Raw genomic sequence first — 15,201 nt, forward strand, 5'->3', positions numbered from 1 at the left:
TTGTTGTCTCTCAGAAACAAGGAGAGGCTGCTGTCTGCTGATAAATGATGTTAGGTGCACTAAAACTCTATTTTTCATACACATTCATTTTTTTTAAAGTCTTATTTTTTTTGATGACCTGTGGACATTTATTTATTTGATACGTTTCTTTATTTAAAATAAGTGCACTGCAGACAGAGTGCAGACTACTTAAGCAAACAGACAATGCAGACAATGAATAAAGATTCATTTAAGTTCAGCAAGTTTGTTGACGTTATTAAATTGTATTTTATCAGATATAAAAAAACTAAACAAAAAACCCCAATATATCACCATTTTATATCGCCATTGAAAACCATGAAAAACCCATTTAGGTCTAACAGTTATAAAAAAATAAACTTTTAAAACTATTTTAACCAAATGACATGTTTTGAATCTGTTTCCTTTAAGTTTTGGGAGAAAGTTCAGTCACATCAACAACAAAGACATAAGCAAACTACAAGCTGATGTCTGATATCCAGTATTATACAACAGGCATACAATATCTGCTCAGTTTCAATCACATGAAAACCACAAAATGTACCATAAACAGAGGAGCAGAATGCCTCTGATTACAGTATTTACAGTTCAAATCTTTTCAGATCTCCTTCGTCTCTGATGCTCAGCATTAGCCTGGTATGCTGAATCGTCGGTGTCAGTGAATTTAAATGAACCCCTAAAAAACAAGGCATTGTGTTAAGAGTGAATAATGAACGCTGTTGTGCCTCAAGAGAAATCATTGTTTGTTGTGTTGAGGGGTTCAGCCACTTCCTGGTTGGGTCATGTGCAGTGCTTGGCTCAGCGTTACTCGACGTTCTCCAAAAGGCAACGTTTGACACTGATTGCATTGAGCCTTTTGTTTCAGGAGGACTTTTGATGTTTACCCTGAGAGGTTGTTTTTTATAGCCCTTCTCTGCTTAGGATGGAGAAACTTGTGGTTCTTAAAAATATGGTTAAGGTTGTAGGTTTCCATTAAACTTCTGGAGGAACAGGACGGTTAAAAGAAAAGTATACAGGTATCGGAGAGAAGGTTAATAATTATTCATTGTTATTATTATTTACGTAAACTACACTATGAGATTAATAAAACTACTGAAAAGCAAACATTTGTCATCTTACAAAGTATTGAGTTTCAACATAAACTGAACATTACGAACTTCATGAAAGGAAGATTTATTGCTGTTGTATTACATTCATTTTAATTAAGTGTATTAACGGATTTACAAACTTTTGAGTTTCGAAACAGCTTAATTTAAAATGATTGTTTGCATTGGTCACAAGTTTAAGTGGCAGCAATGTCATTGTCCATAGAAATGTGTCAAACCACTCCCCAATGACCAGCAGTTCTGAAAATAGATGTGTAGCATGCTGGCATGAAATCCACGTCCATCTGAATGGTATGTTATCAGCAAACATTCTGGTCAGCTTGGCATTATTGACCCTAAACCACCCATGTAAAACTTTCCTGTTGGTAATGTGCCAACATGCATAACAGGGATGTAGTCAAGCATGCAGTTATGGTGTTTTCACTGCTACATCCTACTTTTTATTTCTGTCCAAATATTTGCTTTGACAGTGTACTGTAACCTCTATAACCTCGCTCTGCTACGCTGTCTTGACAACGTGAGAATGTTCCCTGTCTAACAGAATTGAGAAGTGGTTCTTATTGTTCCTTATTTTGCACTTCCTCATAGGGATTTTGATTGTGTCTTGTCATTCCAGGAAGTCAGCTGTGAAGTTCAGGTGCATCAAAGCAATACGGATTTGTCCAGATCTTTGGTGTCAGAGAGTTCATCCGCTTTTGCTTTTTTGCAGGTCACCACACCGTTTACATCGGCGTGCACGTGCCCAAGAGCTATCGTCGTCGGAGGCGTCACCGTCGGAAAACCGGCCACAAGGACAGAAAGGAGAGGTTGACGGAGAACACGTCTGACAAGTCGGACACAGAAAACAACGATGAAACCAGCAACAGCATCCTCAAACCTCTCAGTAAGTCTTGATGGACGTCATGTCAGGGCTGGTTAGAGCTCATGTCTGTCTTTTCTGAAGGCTGATCTCTTTTCTAGAAAAAAATCCCCAGTTACTCTCTGTGAGAAGTTGCTGAGTCCACTTAGTGGCTAGCCCTGCATGTCCTGCTGAGTGACGAGTCCGTTTCGACAGAGCACAGTGAATTTTCATTGGACGTAATGGCTACTCGGACATAATTGTACTAGTGCTGATACGGGTCTCTTGAATACAGTGTGTAAGTGCATGCGATCCTGTGCTTTTGACCTTGGTTGTAGACATAAGTGTATCCGTCTTCGTGTGCGTGCCGATGTGTTGAGTTCTATGTGTTAATGCTTAAGTTCTTGGTTGACTGGAGCTTCCTCTGTCCAGTAATTTCAGAATGTGATTGTGTACACATTACTTGATGTGGGGGATTTATTTCACGACATAAATCCAATCAGAGAATAGATTAGTCAGCCCATCTGGTGTTGCCACTGTGATGATGCATATTTAGCAAAAATTGTGAGTTTTATAGGTTTTTGGGTATGTTTACCCAAGTGTACTTGGGGTCCCAACAGTCTGTAATAAACAAAGTGGCTGAAGAAGAGATTATTGATGTTATGTTGCTCGCTGTTTGTAATGGAAAGCAGAAGAAGAAATTACATCTTAGCTTTCTGTCACTAATTCTAATGAACCTACTTCATTCAGGTTTAGTATTACCCTGACATACAGTGCTTGTGACACTTTAAAGACCACTAATGAGCCATTGTGATGATGTCCATGAGCTTAATTGTTTCTAGAGGCCTGAAGATAAAGTTTAAGTTGCTGTAGCAGAGATTTTTCTTTCTTTCTTATTTACCATTGGTATAGCAACCCTTCAGATTTATACTACTTTGATTAATCCTTGGTGTCTCTCAACTCCCAGAATAGGAACCACTGAAGAAACACTACTGCGATGCAGAAAATGTATTATGAATACAGTACAACCTTTTTGTTCATATAAATATGTTTGTGGTCTGGAGAGGCTGATATTGTAATATAGCCCTGGACATCGTGAAGTTTTGGAGGAACTGTTCCACATAAGTTGATTTCCACCGACATCGCCGCCCCACCACTCCCTGACTCTTCTTCCGCACCCAGACCTCTCTCTTAACCCTCGTCTTCCCACCCTCATCCTCAACATATGACGACTTGTCATCCGACCTCTGCAGCAAATCCTTCGGGAGATGAACGCTTGTGTTGCACCGCTATGTCATTCCTTTTATTCCCAAAGGCCTCTTGCAAATGTGACGTTTTTTGTTGTCCCACGCGAGATCCATTCACACAGATATTAGATATGGTTTTCTTCAAACATGAAAGTGAACAGTATAGGCAGAAAACAGAGTCTAACTAGTAATGAACAGCTTGATTGTTTCTTCCTATCACTGTACACTCCATTATTGGAAAGATAAATCAAAAGAATTACAGTTTAAGAAACATCTATTCCAAATCAGCCAAATATCCATATTTAATAAGGCTGCAACTATTAGACGACTAATCAATTAGTCGATCGACCGAAATATAATCACTTTTTTGATAATCAATTAATCGTTAAAGTAATTTATCATTTAAAAAATGCACAAAATGGTGTTATTAGCCTCTAAAGAATGTTGGATGTTTCCGGCTTTTATTTGTTTCACACCATATTAAACTAATTATCTTTTGAGTTTTGGACTGACCAAACAAGACATTTAGAGACATCACTTTCACAATAAATTGAATAATCCAATCTTCAAGTGCATAACATTTTGAGCCGTTTTACGCGCAACCATTTCTTTTAATTTGCTAATTAATGTTGTTTTCACAAAAATTAGTAAATTGATAATTTCACAATTACCTCCTGTCCACTCTGTAAGGCAAACGCCTGGAAGATGTTTAAATCAGCCAGTAAAAAACTTAAAATAGTCCACAATTGGCGCCATAGTTCTGTCCTGTTCCTGTTTTATGCCATTTATCTAGGTCTCTAAGGCTTCAGGGCTTAACGCCTTAGGGGTGGGCATTGGGATTGGGCCAATTATTTAATTTTATTCCATCTTTTTTGCCACTGCTGATTAGCCTTCAAATCCAATCTATCATGGCTGCATCAAGTCTTTACGTTTGCCTTCAAAGTGCTCAGTTTTCTTCTTTTTTACCGGCCATTGCATAAAACAAAAAATATGTGTCAAAGGGGAAAAAACCTATCCTTGATTCTTAAAAACACTTTGTGAAGTCAGGCTGAGGAAGCATGTGAAACCCTACACACCTGGGTTTGTTTACAGCAACATTGGTAATTCTCCATTCATGGAAAATGCGACTATGTTGGCAGGAGAATGTGAGCGTTGACGTTTTGTTAACAGTCAACACTGTTGTACTCTGCTGGTTCATATGGGTGAAATAGCGTAACTGCTGTTGATCTTATGTGAAAATCTGTCATGGAGTTAAAGTATTAACAAAGTGTGCAGTGAGATGGCATAAAACAAACGGAGCAGTGCCGTTAGTGTTTTGTACAGTCGGTGGTTCATTAACTGTAATGCATGTAAACAGACTTTTGTACAATTCATATTCATTTTAATGTGAACCACCAAGACCTTTGTGACAAATCTATGACTAGGTTTCAGTGCTCCTGGTCATAGATTCTCCAAGTCTCCGAGCTGTACGGGATTGATGACCTAGTGGTTCCTTCTTCCAAAAGATGTTCCTTCACTTAGTGTTTTAATAATAGAGGGGACAGCGCTCCGAAATCTCACATCGGTGTTCAGTCGGGTTGACAGGGAAGGCCAGAGCATGCTGTATGACTTATCCTGTTTAACCTACAGGACAAGCTGACCTCTCAGGGTCAAAGTAGCGTTATTAGCCTGTAGTTAGCTATTTGGGAAAGCTAGTGAGCTAGACTACTGACCTTCCAACATCATGAATATCGTAGGCATTTCAATTCAATTTCAACCAATTTCAATTATTGGTACAAAGAACTGGTTACTTGTGTACATGTACACTAGAGCAGCTTTGCCTTTGAGAAATGTTTGTCCAAGTAAAACTGGAATCTGTCAGGCATGCAAAAATTGACAGGCATGCAGTTTACCTAATGTCCTACTGTTATTCACTGCCCTCCCCTGTGTTACTCTCTCTGGGATTCATGGCCGCCCCCAGGGGGAAGGCCCTTGTCTGTTCTCTGGACTGAAATCCTCTTGTTTGGTCAGATGGACGCTGCAGGGACTAAAAGCACATCCTCCTGGTTACATGTGTGTCCACTGCAGCGCCATTTGACCCTTGCTCATTTTGATGAGTATGTTTTTGTTTTTTAAAGCTTTTCCCCTATCCTTTTAGTAGGATCAAATGTTCTCAAAGTGGATTACAAAGATTACTTAGGAACTTGGTTCTTATACAAATGGGTTTAATTTCCCAAAGTCAGACAGAACAAGCTAAGAATACAGAGATGTTTTCAGTTCTTTGTGAATACGTTTCCAATTTAATGTTCATTGCTTCACTGGAAGGATATCTGCTTCTCACAGAAAGTACAACGCTGAGATTTATGAATACTTTCAAAATTGATTAGATAAATGCAAAGGTCAAGGGAGAAGCCTGGCTGTTTTTTCATCTGGTTCCTGAAAAGTTGACATTTTGCATCGATCCAGCTGCTACATGGCAACAGTAATATGTATTACATCCCTAAACATTTACAGCTATCACTTTTAAAAGTAATCCTTAATTCCCTTCTTCAAAGCTTTGACACAATGCTATGCTCCACTTGTTGCCAAATGTTTTCTCTGAAAGTAACGAGAAAGAATCCAAACAGTTTTCAGTGAGAAATAAAGTATATTATAATATACTGTATGAGGCTCACTGGCCTTCCCTTGATGATTATGCTTGGTATAAGAAATCCAAACAATTATTATCTTTTTCACACCTCACAAAGTGATGGGAGGTTTTGTAAAATCTTCTCCCGTGCTCGCACAGTGCAAACAGTCTGGAAATAGGTCTGGAGTTGTAAGACTAGACTGTCCACGGTAGACAGGAGATATTAGTTAGTGTCATAAGAAAAAATAAATGATATCGGTAGAAAAGGTCTTTGGCTATTGATTGGATAAAGTACTTAGAGTAAACCTTTTGAAAGGCCATCGTTTTGCTGCACTTTGTCTTTCTGGACATTAGTTATTGTTATGATGAGTTAATCTTCATTGATTTGACTCTTAGATCCACAACGTGCCCCAACCACAAACATCCACAGCCTTTCTTTATCCCTTGGTTTTTGTGTATATGTAAGATGGGACATTTAGGAGTGTAGGTCAAAACTATCCATATTATTTCTCATTCTAGACAGTGACTGGGATAAAATCACCCTGTATGAAGGATTTTAGGCTACGTGTTATCACATAATATCTTATAGGAGGCGCACTAGCTATAAACGTTTAAGTTTCGTTGTCAGTACTTATGGGCCACTTGCCTCATCTAATGTACTTCAGTAAAACCCTTTTTACACCAAATTGCCCCTTGATCAGTGTATTTCAGTGGAGAAATGTTAACATCTTCTGTTCTGTGATGGATTTTTCTGTATGATTCTTGACTTTGGTGTAAAATGATGAGCCTGGAAAGAAGGTCTTGCTGTTTGATACTTTGGATGCCGACATCAAAAGATCTTAACGACAGATGTTTTAGATCTTTGAAGAATGTTCTTCTTCTTTTTAAATGTTCACTCGTGCTATTTCTGAATCTTCTTTTTAGAACTGATAGAAACTTGAATTTTTTGGTTCTCGAACAGTCTTTAAGTTCCTCTTCTGATAAATCTTCTCACCCCATTGTCAGACAGAGATCTGGTGTACAGATCACGACCACAGACAATAAAACAATGTTGCAGCTAACAATCCAAACAAAGCAACAACTCCTCAATTGATGGATATTCTGTTTCGTTTTGTTATCTGAGCACATATTGTTAAGGACTTATTACAACTGTGTATCTCTAGTTACACGTTTGTCCCTCTCAGTTCAGGGTTTTTAGTGCAACAGTCGTACTTTATCTATAGGGCTGAAAAACAAAACTTATTCTTCTTGTAGCAATGCTTTTACTACAATACAAAATGAAAAGTACATGAACACCTTTCGTCTGTTGTCCCTCCGTTTTGTGATAGATCAGTGTTAGCTTGCATCATAACATAGATCCAGCCAATCGATGAACACATTTGTTGCCAACCATTTTTTAAATCTATTTTAATTGATATAATCAATGGGTTGTTGCAGCCGATGTATGGTATGATCTGTGAATATAGCTTGATGTTGTGTAACGGCAGTGCGACCATTGCCCCCGCCCTCCCTGAAAGAAAAATGTAGTAACTTAAACCGAGTAAGAGTAGAAGAGCTAAGAGCAAAGAAAAGTCTACCAGCCGATAGTGGTGACGGGGTCCTAATAAAAACAGGCTTTAATTGAATTCCATATAGTCATGCAATTGCACTTGCATACCTAAGTAATTTTACATTTCATTTTTGTTAGGTATGTTAACAGTTAACCGTTTAAAACGTTAACCGACAATAAGTATTTTGACTGATTTAATGCTATCAGCTAAAAAGTTAAAAATAAAAAAGCACAGCAGGCTTGTCACTAAAAGGAGAATAGTTGGTCCACCTTAAAGGTCAGCCCCCCTCAAGTGAGCCTGAGCTGAGAGTTGTTGCTAACTTCAAGGCTAACCCCCTTCGGTGGCGAGCCAGACACAGGAACTTGGCTCGGGGGAGTGTAGCAGTCATTCACTTACAAAATATGTACATGCACTGCTACGTTCACAGCTATAACTTTACTGCTCACTTTATGCTTATCTACACACACACACACACACACACACACACACACACACACACACACACACACACACACACACACACACACACACACACACACACACACACACACACACACAAACGGAAACCCAGACAGAGTATGTTATGCCTTGCACAGCTGACAACTTTGCAGCTAAACTACTTAATGAGGTGGAGACTTGGAATTTGTCCCCGACAACGCACAACATCGTGGCTGCTAACTCTCCCAAACGGCTAAACTGGGGACAAACTTAGAGTAATACTTGACCCTGCAGTGATAGGTTGCATTAGGCTGTTTATAGTGAAAGCACAGTGACAATGTGGCTTTGCATTCAGTTACCTGCAGACAGCACAGAGGTTGTTTAATTTCAGGTTGTGTGTCCCCCCCAGCTAGTATTTGTTACGTTCTCGTCAGAACAGAACCTGCCCACCTCTGCTATCACAACAAAATACCAGAGCTAGATGGTCTGTGTATAAATACTGGGCTTTCAATGAATCACCCTCTGGGTGTTACTCTGCATTCAAGCCAATCCCTGTTTGCTGCCTGTGTGCTAGCTGCCCTGCATACTGAACCTCAGACTTTGTGCCATGGAAAACATTTCCTGTACTCTCAGTGATCCGCTCTATGCTTTGAATGAGTGACGCCGAGTTGCATTATTGTTGCATGTACAGTCACAAACAATGAACGTGCTATTAGACCCTATGTAGCCTTACACTGTGCTGAATTTTTCCAAAAATGTCAGAGGGTATGGAAGGTATTCGTGTAGGATGCATGTCAAGAGTGGGACTAAACAGACCTTTAGTGGCAGTCACACTAAGCTTTCTGCCGGGCAGCGGGCATTCTTCCTCCATCCCCTATCCCATGAGCCTCTGCTTCTGGGACAAAGTCCTCTTTGTATGCCCATGGCTCTTGGCTAGAGCACACAGAGCTTTGAAATTGCATTTGAACGATGGGATTTTCATCTCTATCCCTCCTTTTCGTGCTTGCGCTCACCCTCTTTGCTTTCACTCTGCACTGAGCCTCACCCCCTAACCCTTCTCACCCACCCTCCCACCTTTCTCTTAGCACCAACACTGTGGATGTTACCAGCTCGAGTTTTTGCTGGAGAGGCAGCATGAGTTTCTCCTGAAGGAATTTGAATAGTTCTCTTGGATAAAATGTTTTACACTCTTGACATCCCTACACTGTATTACAAGAAGCTTCAGATAAATCATTTTTAATCTATATTTTTGGGCACAATACTATTTCAAATGTCCACATATTTTGGATTTCCTTGGACAGGAGTTCTTCTCTTCTTCCCTCCTGCTCATTTCATTATCATGAAATATTGTGAAAGCTAAATTTCAATCTGTAATTAGTAATAGTACATAGTAAACACTCGGTGTAAGGTAGCGTTTTTTTAACTTTTGCCAACATTTATTTCTGCTGAAATAATTTGTTTCCTTCAGCAGGATGTATTCAACCTTGATTCTATAGGGAAGAAAACAAAATGTTTATTTGTGTATTGTTTTATCATAATTGCATTGTTATGATGAAACATTTCATGCTGCTTCTTGAAAGGAAAACACCTGTTCTGCCCTGCTGTTGCTGTATTCCTTTACCACTTCTATTTATTTAACTGCAGCCTGAGCCTACATCGCCGAGGCTCCCTCCCTGCACTGCTTGCAATTGTTTGCATGCAATTATTGCCATATAGGTATTTAAAGCCTGTTTTAACTGTTTACTGTAATCAGCTAAAATTACTGTGGCTATAAGTGTCAGCTAAATGTGTGAAACGCACATGTAAATTATTCCACCAAAGGTGTTATTAAACAAGGTGTGGGTGTGTGGCTGTGTGTGTGGGTGGGTGGGTGGGTGGATGGGTGGGTGTGTGTGTGCCAGCAGACAGTTTATCCCTCACATAGTAATCTTACGGCTGCTTGTCTGTCTCGTACCTGCTGCTGTTGTTGTTGTGCTGCAAAAAACACAAGGGGAAACTGTTGAAACCTGTTGACCACTTACTTGCTGACTGACTGACTGAATGGCTCAATGTAATGCGTGAGTGTGGTGTGTATGTACCGGTAAATGTCTAAATTTCACCTGCAGAGTCTATTATAGACTCAAACTGGATTATTGTTCTTCCTCTGTGATGCAGATATTTTAATGAAGTCTTCATTTAAGAGCAGGATGGCATATCTGGTATCTGCCACAGCCTGCTAACTTTTTATTTTCTCTGGGTTTCTATGGCAAGCTTAATAGTCCGAGGGAAAGACTGAATAACTATAATTTAATAAATATATATTATATTATTTATATATATATATATATATTATTTATATATATTATTTATATATATATTATTATTTATATATAATATATTATTATTAACTATAATTTAATATATATATATATATATATATATATATATATATATATATGTATGTGTGTGTATATATATCTATCTATCATATGTGTTATCTCTCTATCATATCTCTCTCTCTATCTATATCTCTATCTCTCTCTCTCTCTCCTCTGTTCTGTCTCTTCTCTCTCTCTCTCTATTCTCTCTATCTCTCTCTCTTCTCTCCCTCTCTGTGTTGTGTTCTGTTGTTCCTCTCTCTTCTCTATTCTCTCTCATCTCTCTCTGTTCTTCTCTCTCTCTTCTTGTTCTATCTATACTTATATCTATACTCACTCACATATATACTTATATCTATATATCTATTACCTATGTATCTCTTGATATATCTATATATTCTTGTATATAGTATATGTGTGTATGTATGTATATATATATATATATATATCTATATATTATTGTATATATATGCTATGTATATATATATTATATATGTCTATGTCTGTATATATATGATATATATGTATATTCTATGTATATATATATATATTACATGTATCATATTTTCTTATATATCTATTACTCTATATATATATAGATAGTATGTATGGTCTAGGCTAGCGATACTAGTCTGCCTAGATATATTCTGTCTGTCTTTCTGTATTATACAGCCTGTATGTCATGTATGTCTATCTCTGCTCTAGCTCTCTCTCTCTCTCTCTCTCTCCGTCTCTCTCTCTCTCTCTCTCTCTCTCTATCTCTCTATCTTCTCTCTCTCTCTATCTCTGTGCTCTCTCTCCTCTCTCTCTCTCTCTCTCTCTCTCTTTATCTTTTCTATCTCTCTTCCTTCCTCTCTCTATCTCTTCTCTATCTCTCTCCTCTCTCTCTTCTGTCCTCTCTGCTCTACTCTCTCTGTCTCTGTCTTCTCTCTCTCGCTCTCTCTGTCTCCATCTCTCTCTCTGCTGTCTGTCGCTCTTCATGTCGGTCGTCTGCTGTCCATCTCCTCTCTCTCCTCTCTCTCGTCTGTTCCTGTCTGTGTCTGATTCGTCTGCTTGTCTGTTGCATGTCTATCTCTCTATCTCCATCTCTCTCTCTTCTCTGTCCTGTCTGGGGGGGGCGTCTCTTCTTCTGCTCTTCATCTTGTCTGTCTGTCTGTCTTTCGCTCTTTACGTCTCTCTTCTCTGCTCCGTCGTCGTGTCCCCTCCTCATCTTCTCTCTGTTCTCTGCTCGCCCTTCCCCTTCCCCTCTCTGTCCTCTGTACCTATCTCCCTCCTGTCTCGTGTCCCTCTCGACCTCTATTCTATATGTCCTGTACCCTCCTCCATACTTGTATCTGTCCATCTCTCCACTATTGTATCTATGGTAGATAGTGTAGCTATGTATATGTACCTAGACGACAGAGACATCGAGTATGTGTATCTAATCTATCTTTGTGTTGATATGGACATAGAGACTATCCAGACACATATTCGAATAGGGGGCTAGGACAGATACTATACATAGACAATACGTATATAGAGATATTCTATATAATATAGAGATTAGACATATATATATACATATACATATCCATAGATTCGATATCCCTATACCTATATGAGCATATACCTATACATATAGATATAGAGATAGAGATCTATAGAGAGATATAGACATATACATATACCATATATGGTCATGTCTGTCGGTCTCTCTCTCTCTCTATCTCCTCTTCTAGCGCTCTCGAAAGATCTCACCATCACTCCTCTCTGTCGTATGTATGTATATATCCTCTCTATCTATCGTATCTCTCTATCTAGGGTTTACGTTGTACTCTCATCTCTTCTCTCTCTGTCTCTCTTTTCCTTTCCCCTCATCTGTGTTCCCTCCTCTCTCTCCTTCTTATCTGTTCTATCTCATATCGCTCTTCTAGTCTCTCTCTCTCTCCCTCTAGCTCTCTCTGTCTCGCTTCATCTCGTGTCTCTCTTCGCTCTCTCTCTGTCTCGTTCCTCTCCTATCTCTCTCTCTCTCTCTCTCTCTATTCCGTCTTCTCTACTCTTCTCTTCGTCTGTGTCCTCGTCTCTCTCTTCTCTCCTCCTCCTCTCTCTCTCTCTTTCTCTCTCTCTCCCTCTCTCTCTCTCTCTCTCCTCTCTCTGTTCTCTTCGTTTCTCTCTCTCTCTCTTTCTTTGTGTCTTCTCTCTATCTAGATCTTCCTCTCCTTCTCCTCTTCTGTCTGTTATTGGATCCCTCCCTCATAGTATGTGTCCTCTCTCATATCTACAGAGACTCTCTCTCCTTCTCCTCTATCTCCTCTAGCTCTTGAAGAGAGGAATAGTATGTGTGTTAGATATATATCTACTATGATATATTATGTGTCTCACTATATCCCATATGATATATATGTCCGTATGTATATATATTGTTATGTAGTGTAGAATTATATCTATGTAGATTGTATATATATATATCTAGACATATTAGTGTATGTATATATATATATATATACATATATATATGTATATATGTCAACTCTCTGGTGCCGCAGTGTTAGCAAGCTAGTTATGTAATCAGATCAGGCAGCTTTGTTATCATCACTCCCATACCCACACACACACGCACATGTGTGCTTCTGTACTTGTGGGGACTTCACTGACATAATACATTCCTTAACCCTGACCTCTGATCATAGCCGCATACCCGTACAAACCTAGTCTGTGTCCAAATTCATCATTCACTGATTTATTAAATCACTAAATTGAAAGTAGCTCGTAAATACTCAGAACCTACGAAGGACTTTACGTTCAAACTTAGTCAAGATATCTGCTGTAAAAAAGTCCACGGTTTGGGTCGGCAGTATTTTCTGGCCAAAGTAATCTTGATTTAATTCAAAGTGAAATCGGGGTAAGTGGACAATGTTAGAGGCACGGCAAACAGTTTTTAAGTTTCGTTTTTGAAAGAATTATTTCACATCGATCTCCATCATTCATCATGTGCACAAGAAATGAGCAATTCTTAAACATTAGCAGTTTAATTCCCCGAGCAGAGATCTCATTGTTTAATTTATGTGAGCTTCTTCATAAAACTTGCTCTAATGATTCTTCATGCACTGGTCTTGTGTGGCTGTTTGCTGATGACAATAATCTTTGTGTACATTGTTGTACATGCATGGGCTTGCTTTCATGAAAGGGGGTAGTGATTGTTTGTGCGCTCTCCACTTAAATTCAAATATTATTGCTACTTGTTGGAGAAAGCTATGATGGTGTCGACCATTGGCAACATATTTGAATAGCACTGAACAGTATAATTCATATCTCAATCCTGTTGAAATTCTGTTTGTGTTGCTCTCTAAATATTCAAATGAGAAGACAAGAGGAAGTAAAGCTAAGCCTCTGCTAAAGAATAGGACAGTTTGTGAACCATTTCCTAATTGTTAATGAGGGGTTCCAGGGCAGCTTGCCAAGGCTGGATGGCCAATGGTGAAGGCCTGTTTGAACAGTAAAGAGGGGGGGCAGAGCAGTAGAAGGGGCTAGCTGTGGGGACTATGTCACTGAGGGGACCCCTAAACCCCATCGGCCCCCTCCTACCTGGTGCACAAAGTGCTGGAGCAGGCAGCTGAGAGCGGCTGTCACTTCCACCCGAGACTTTAATGAAGTTCTAGCTGCTGCTTTGGGACTCTGGTGAGCTTGTGTAGCTTGCTGGTTTGGAGAGTAAAGGGAGGGGGGGGGTCACTGAGTTTTTAAAGATGTCCAAAAACAACAATAACCAAGAGGAGAAGGAGGAAAAGGAAGAGGACACAGAAGAGAAAGGAGAGGAGGTTATGGTGAAAATCCCACCACCTCCACCTCCTCCTGAGGTCAACGGGAAGGTCCAGCTGAGGAGGTACCCAAACCCTTGCCTAACGGGCACCACTGCCAGCCTAAGAAACGAAGTATTTTTCCTCTCTCCGCAGTCTCGCCGGCAGCCGAGAGGATCCGTTTCATCCTCGGCGAGGAGGATGACGGCCCGGCGCCCCCTCAACTCTTCACTGAGTTGGATGAGCTGCTGTCGGTGGATGGACAGGAGATGGAGTGGAAGGAGACAGCCAGGTAAGGACCTCACTCTCGGACTGAAATTACCTGTCTGTTTGATTTTAAAGTTGCACTGAGGAACCCACTTCATTGACTTTCACTCAATCATTAAACACATGGAACATAGTTGACTGTGAGAAGTCGTCCACACAGCAACATTCTTGCTGTTCATTTTATTTTGAAGATGTAAAAATAAGATTCTTCATGTTCACCTTAGAAAACTAGTTACTTTAGAGCTTTAAATGTTTTTTTAACAGTCGAACCAGAGCCAAATAACTGAACACACATTTGTAAACTTCAGCTAGTTAAGAAATAAGTTATTCTAACATCAGGGAATTTGCGGTGTGCATTACATTGAAAAGGCGAGCACACAGGGTTCCACAGGTTTCTCCTGTGTGGCCCACTAGTGGGATGGGTTGGGATAGAGATGGGCTGATTGTTTATAAATCATTAGCGTTGGATGAGTGAAGCTCTCTCAGGGGGAAACTGGATTCCTGGTCTGCTGTTTGAGGCTCCAAATGAGTTGATCTCTGACCAATTGTCCTGCAGATAGATGTTACATTTTGGGTCACTGTTAGTCGAATGATTTTCAGAGGAACTCTACTGAAGAACTCTGCTGTCAAAGTCTTTCAGTATACTTAAAAAGTGCTTTTACTTTTACCCAGAAAGGCCAAGTTATAATGATGCACTTGTCCAGCTCCTGATGCACACAGAAAATGATTGTTAGGTTGCAAAATAATTGGCACAGATAGACTCTAACTGAGTCATTATGTCGAAATTGAAAAGGTGACACTAGAGTTTGACAGTCGTGCAGAAACCCACCCACTGGGAGGCATTATTAAACCTTAGTTTAACCTGGATTAGACCAAATACATGTCAAAATGCTAATTCATTGAAAGTGCATTATGGCATTTGACACGGTTGGCTTGGGAATTACACTCTGATTATGTCATGTCAACCATCTGGGGGAAAAACCCAATTATTAAAATCAG

The 15,201-nt window shown here is 39.6% G+C and overlaps 1 protein-coding gene across 3 annotated transcripts in view; it reads left to right on the forward strand.

The window, feature by feature from the left end:
- slc4a4a (solute carrier family 4 member 4a) overlaps positions 1-15,201 on the forward strand; it is a 65,677-nt gene that overhangs the window by 10,580 nt on the left and 39,896 nt on the right. For 2 of the 3 annotated variants that reach the window (XM_029439025.1, XM_029439023.1), the window contains exons 4-5: positions 1,834-2,007; positions 14,092-14,227. In XM_029439025.1, the coding sequence (XP_029294885.1) occupies positions 1,834-2,007; positions 14,092-14,227 (310 nt within the window). Of the gene's footprint in view, positions 1-1,833; positions 2,008-13,750; positions 13,820-14,091; positions 14,228-15,201 lie in introns of those variants that run through there. The other variant, XM_029439024.1, reaches the window with a different exon arrangement.

Source organism: Cottoperca gobio, chromosome 9 (assembly GCF_900634415.1).
Source record: "Cottoperca gobio chromosome 9, fCotGob3.1, whole genome shotgun sequence".
Classification (NCBI taxonomy): Eukaryota; Metazoa; Chordata; class Actinopteri; order Perciformes; family Bovichtidae; genus Cottoperca; species Cottoperca gobio.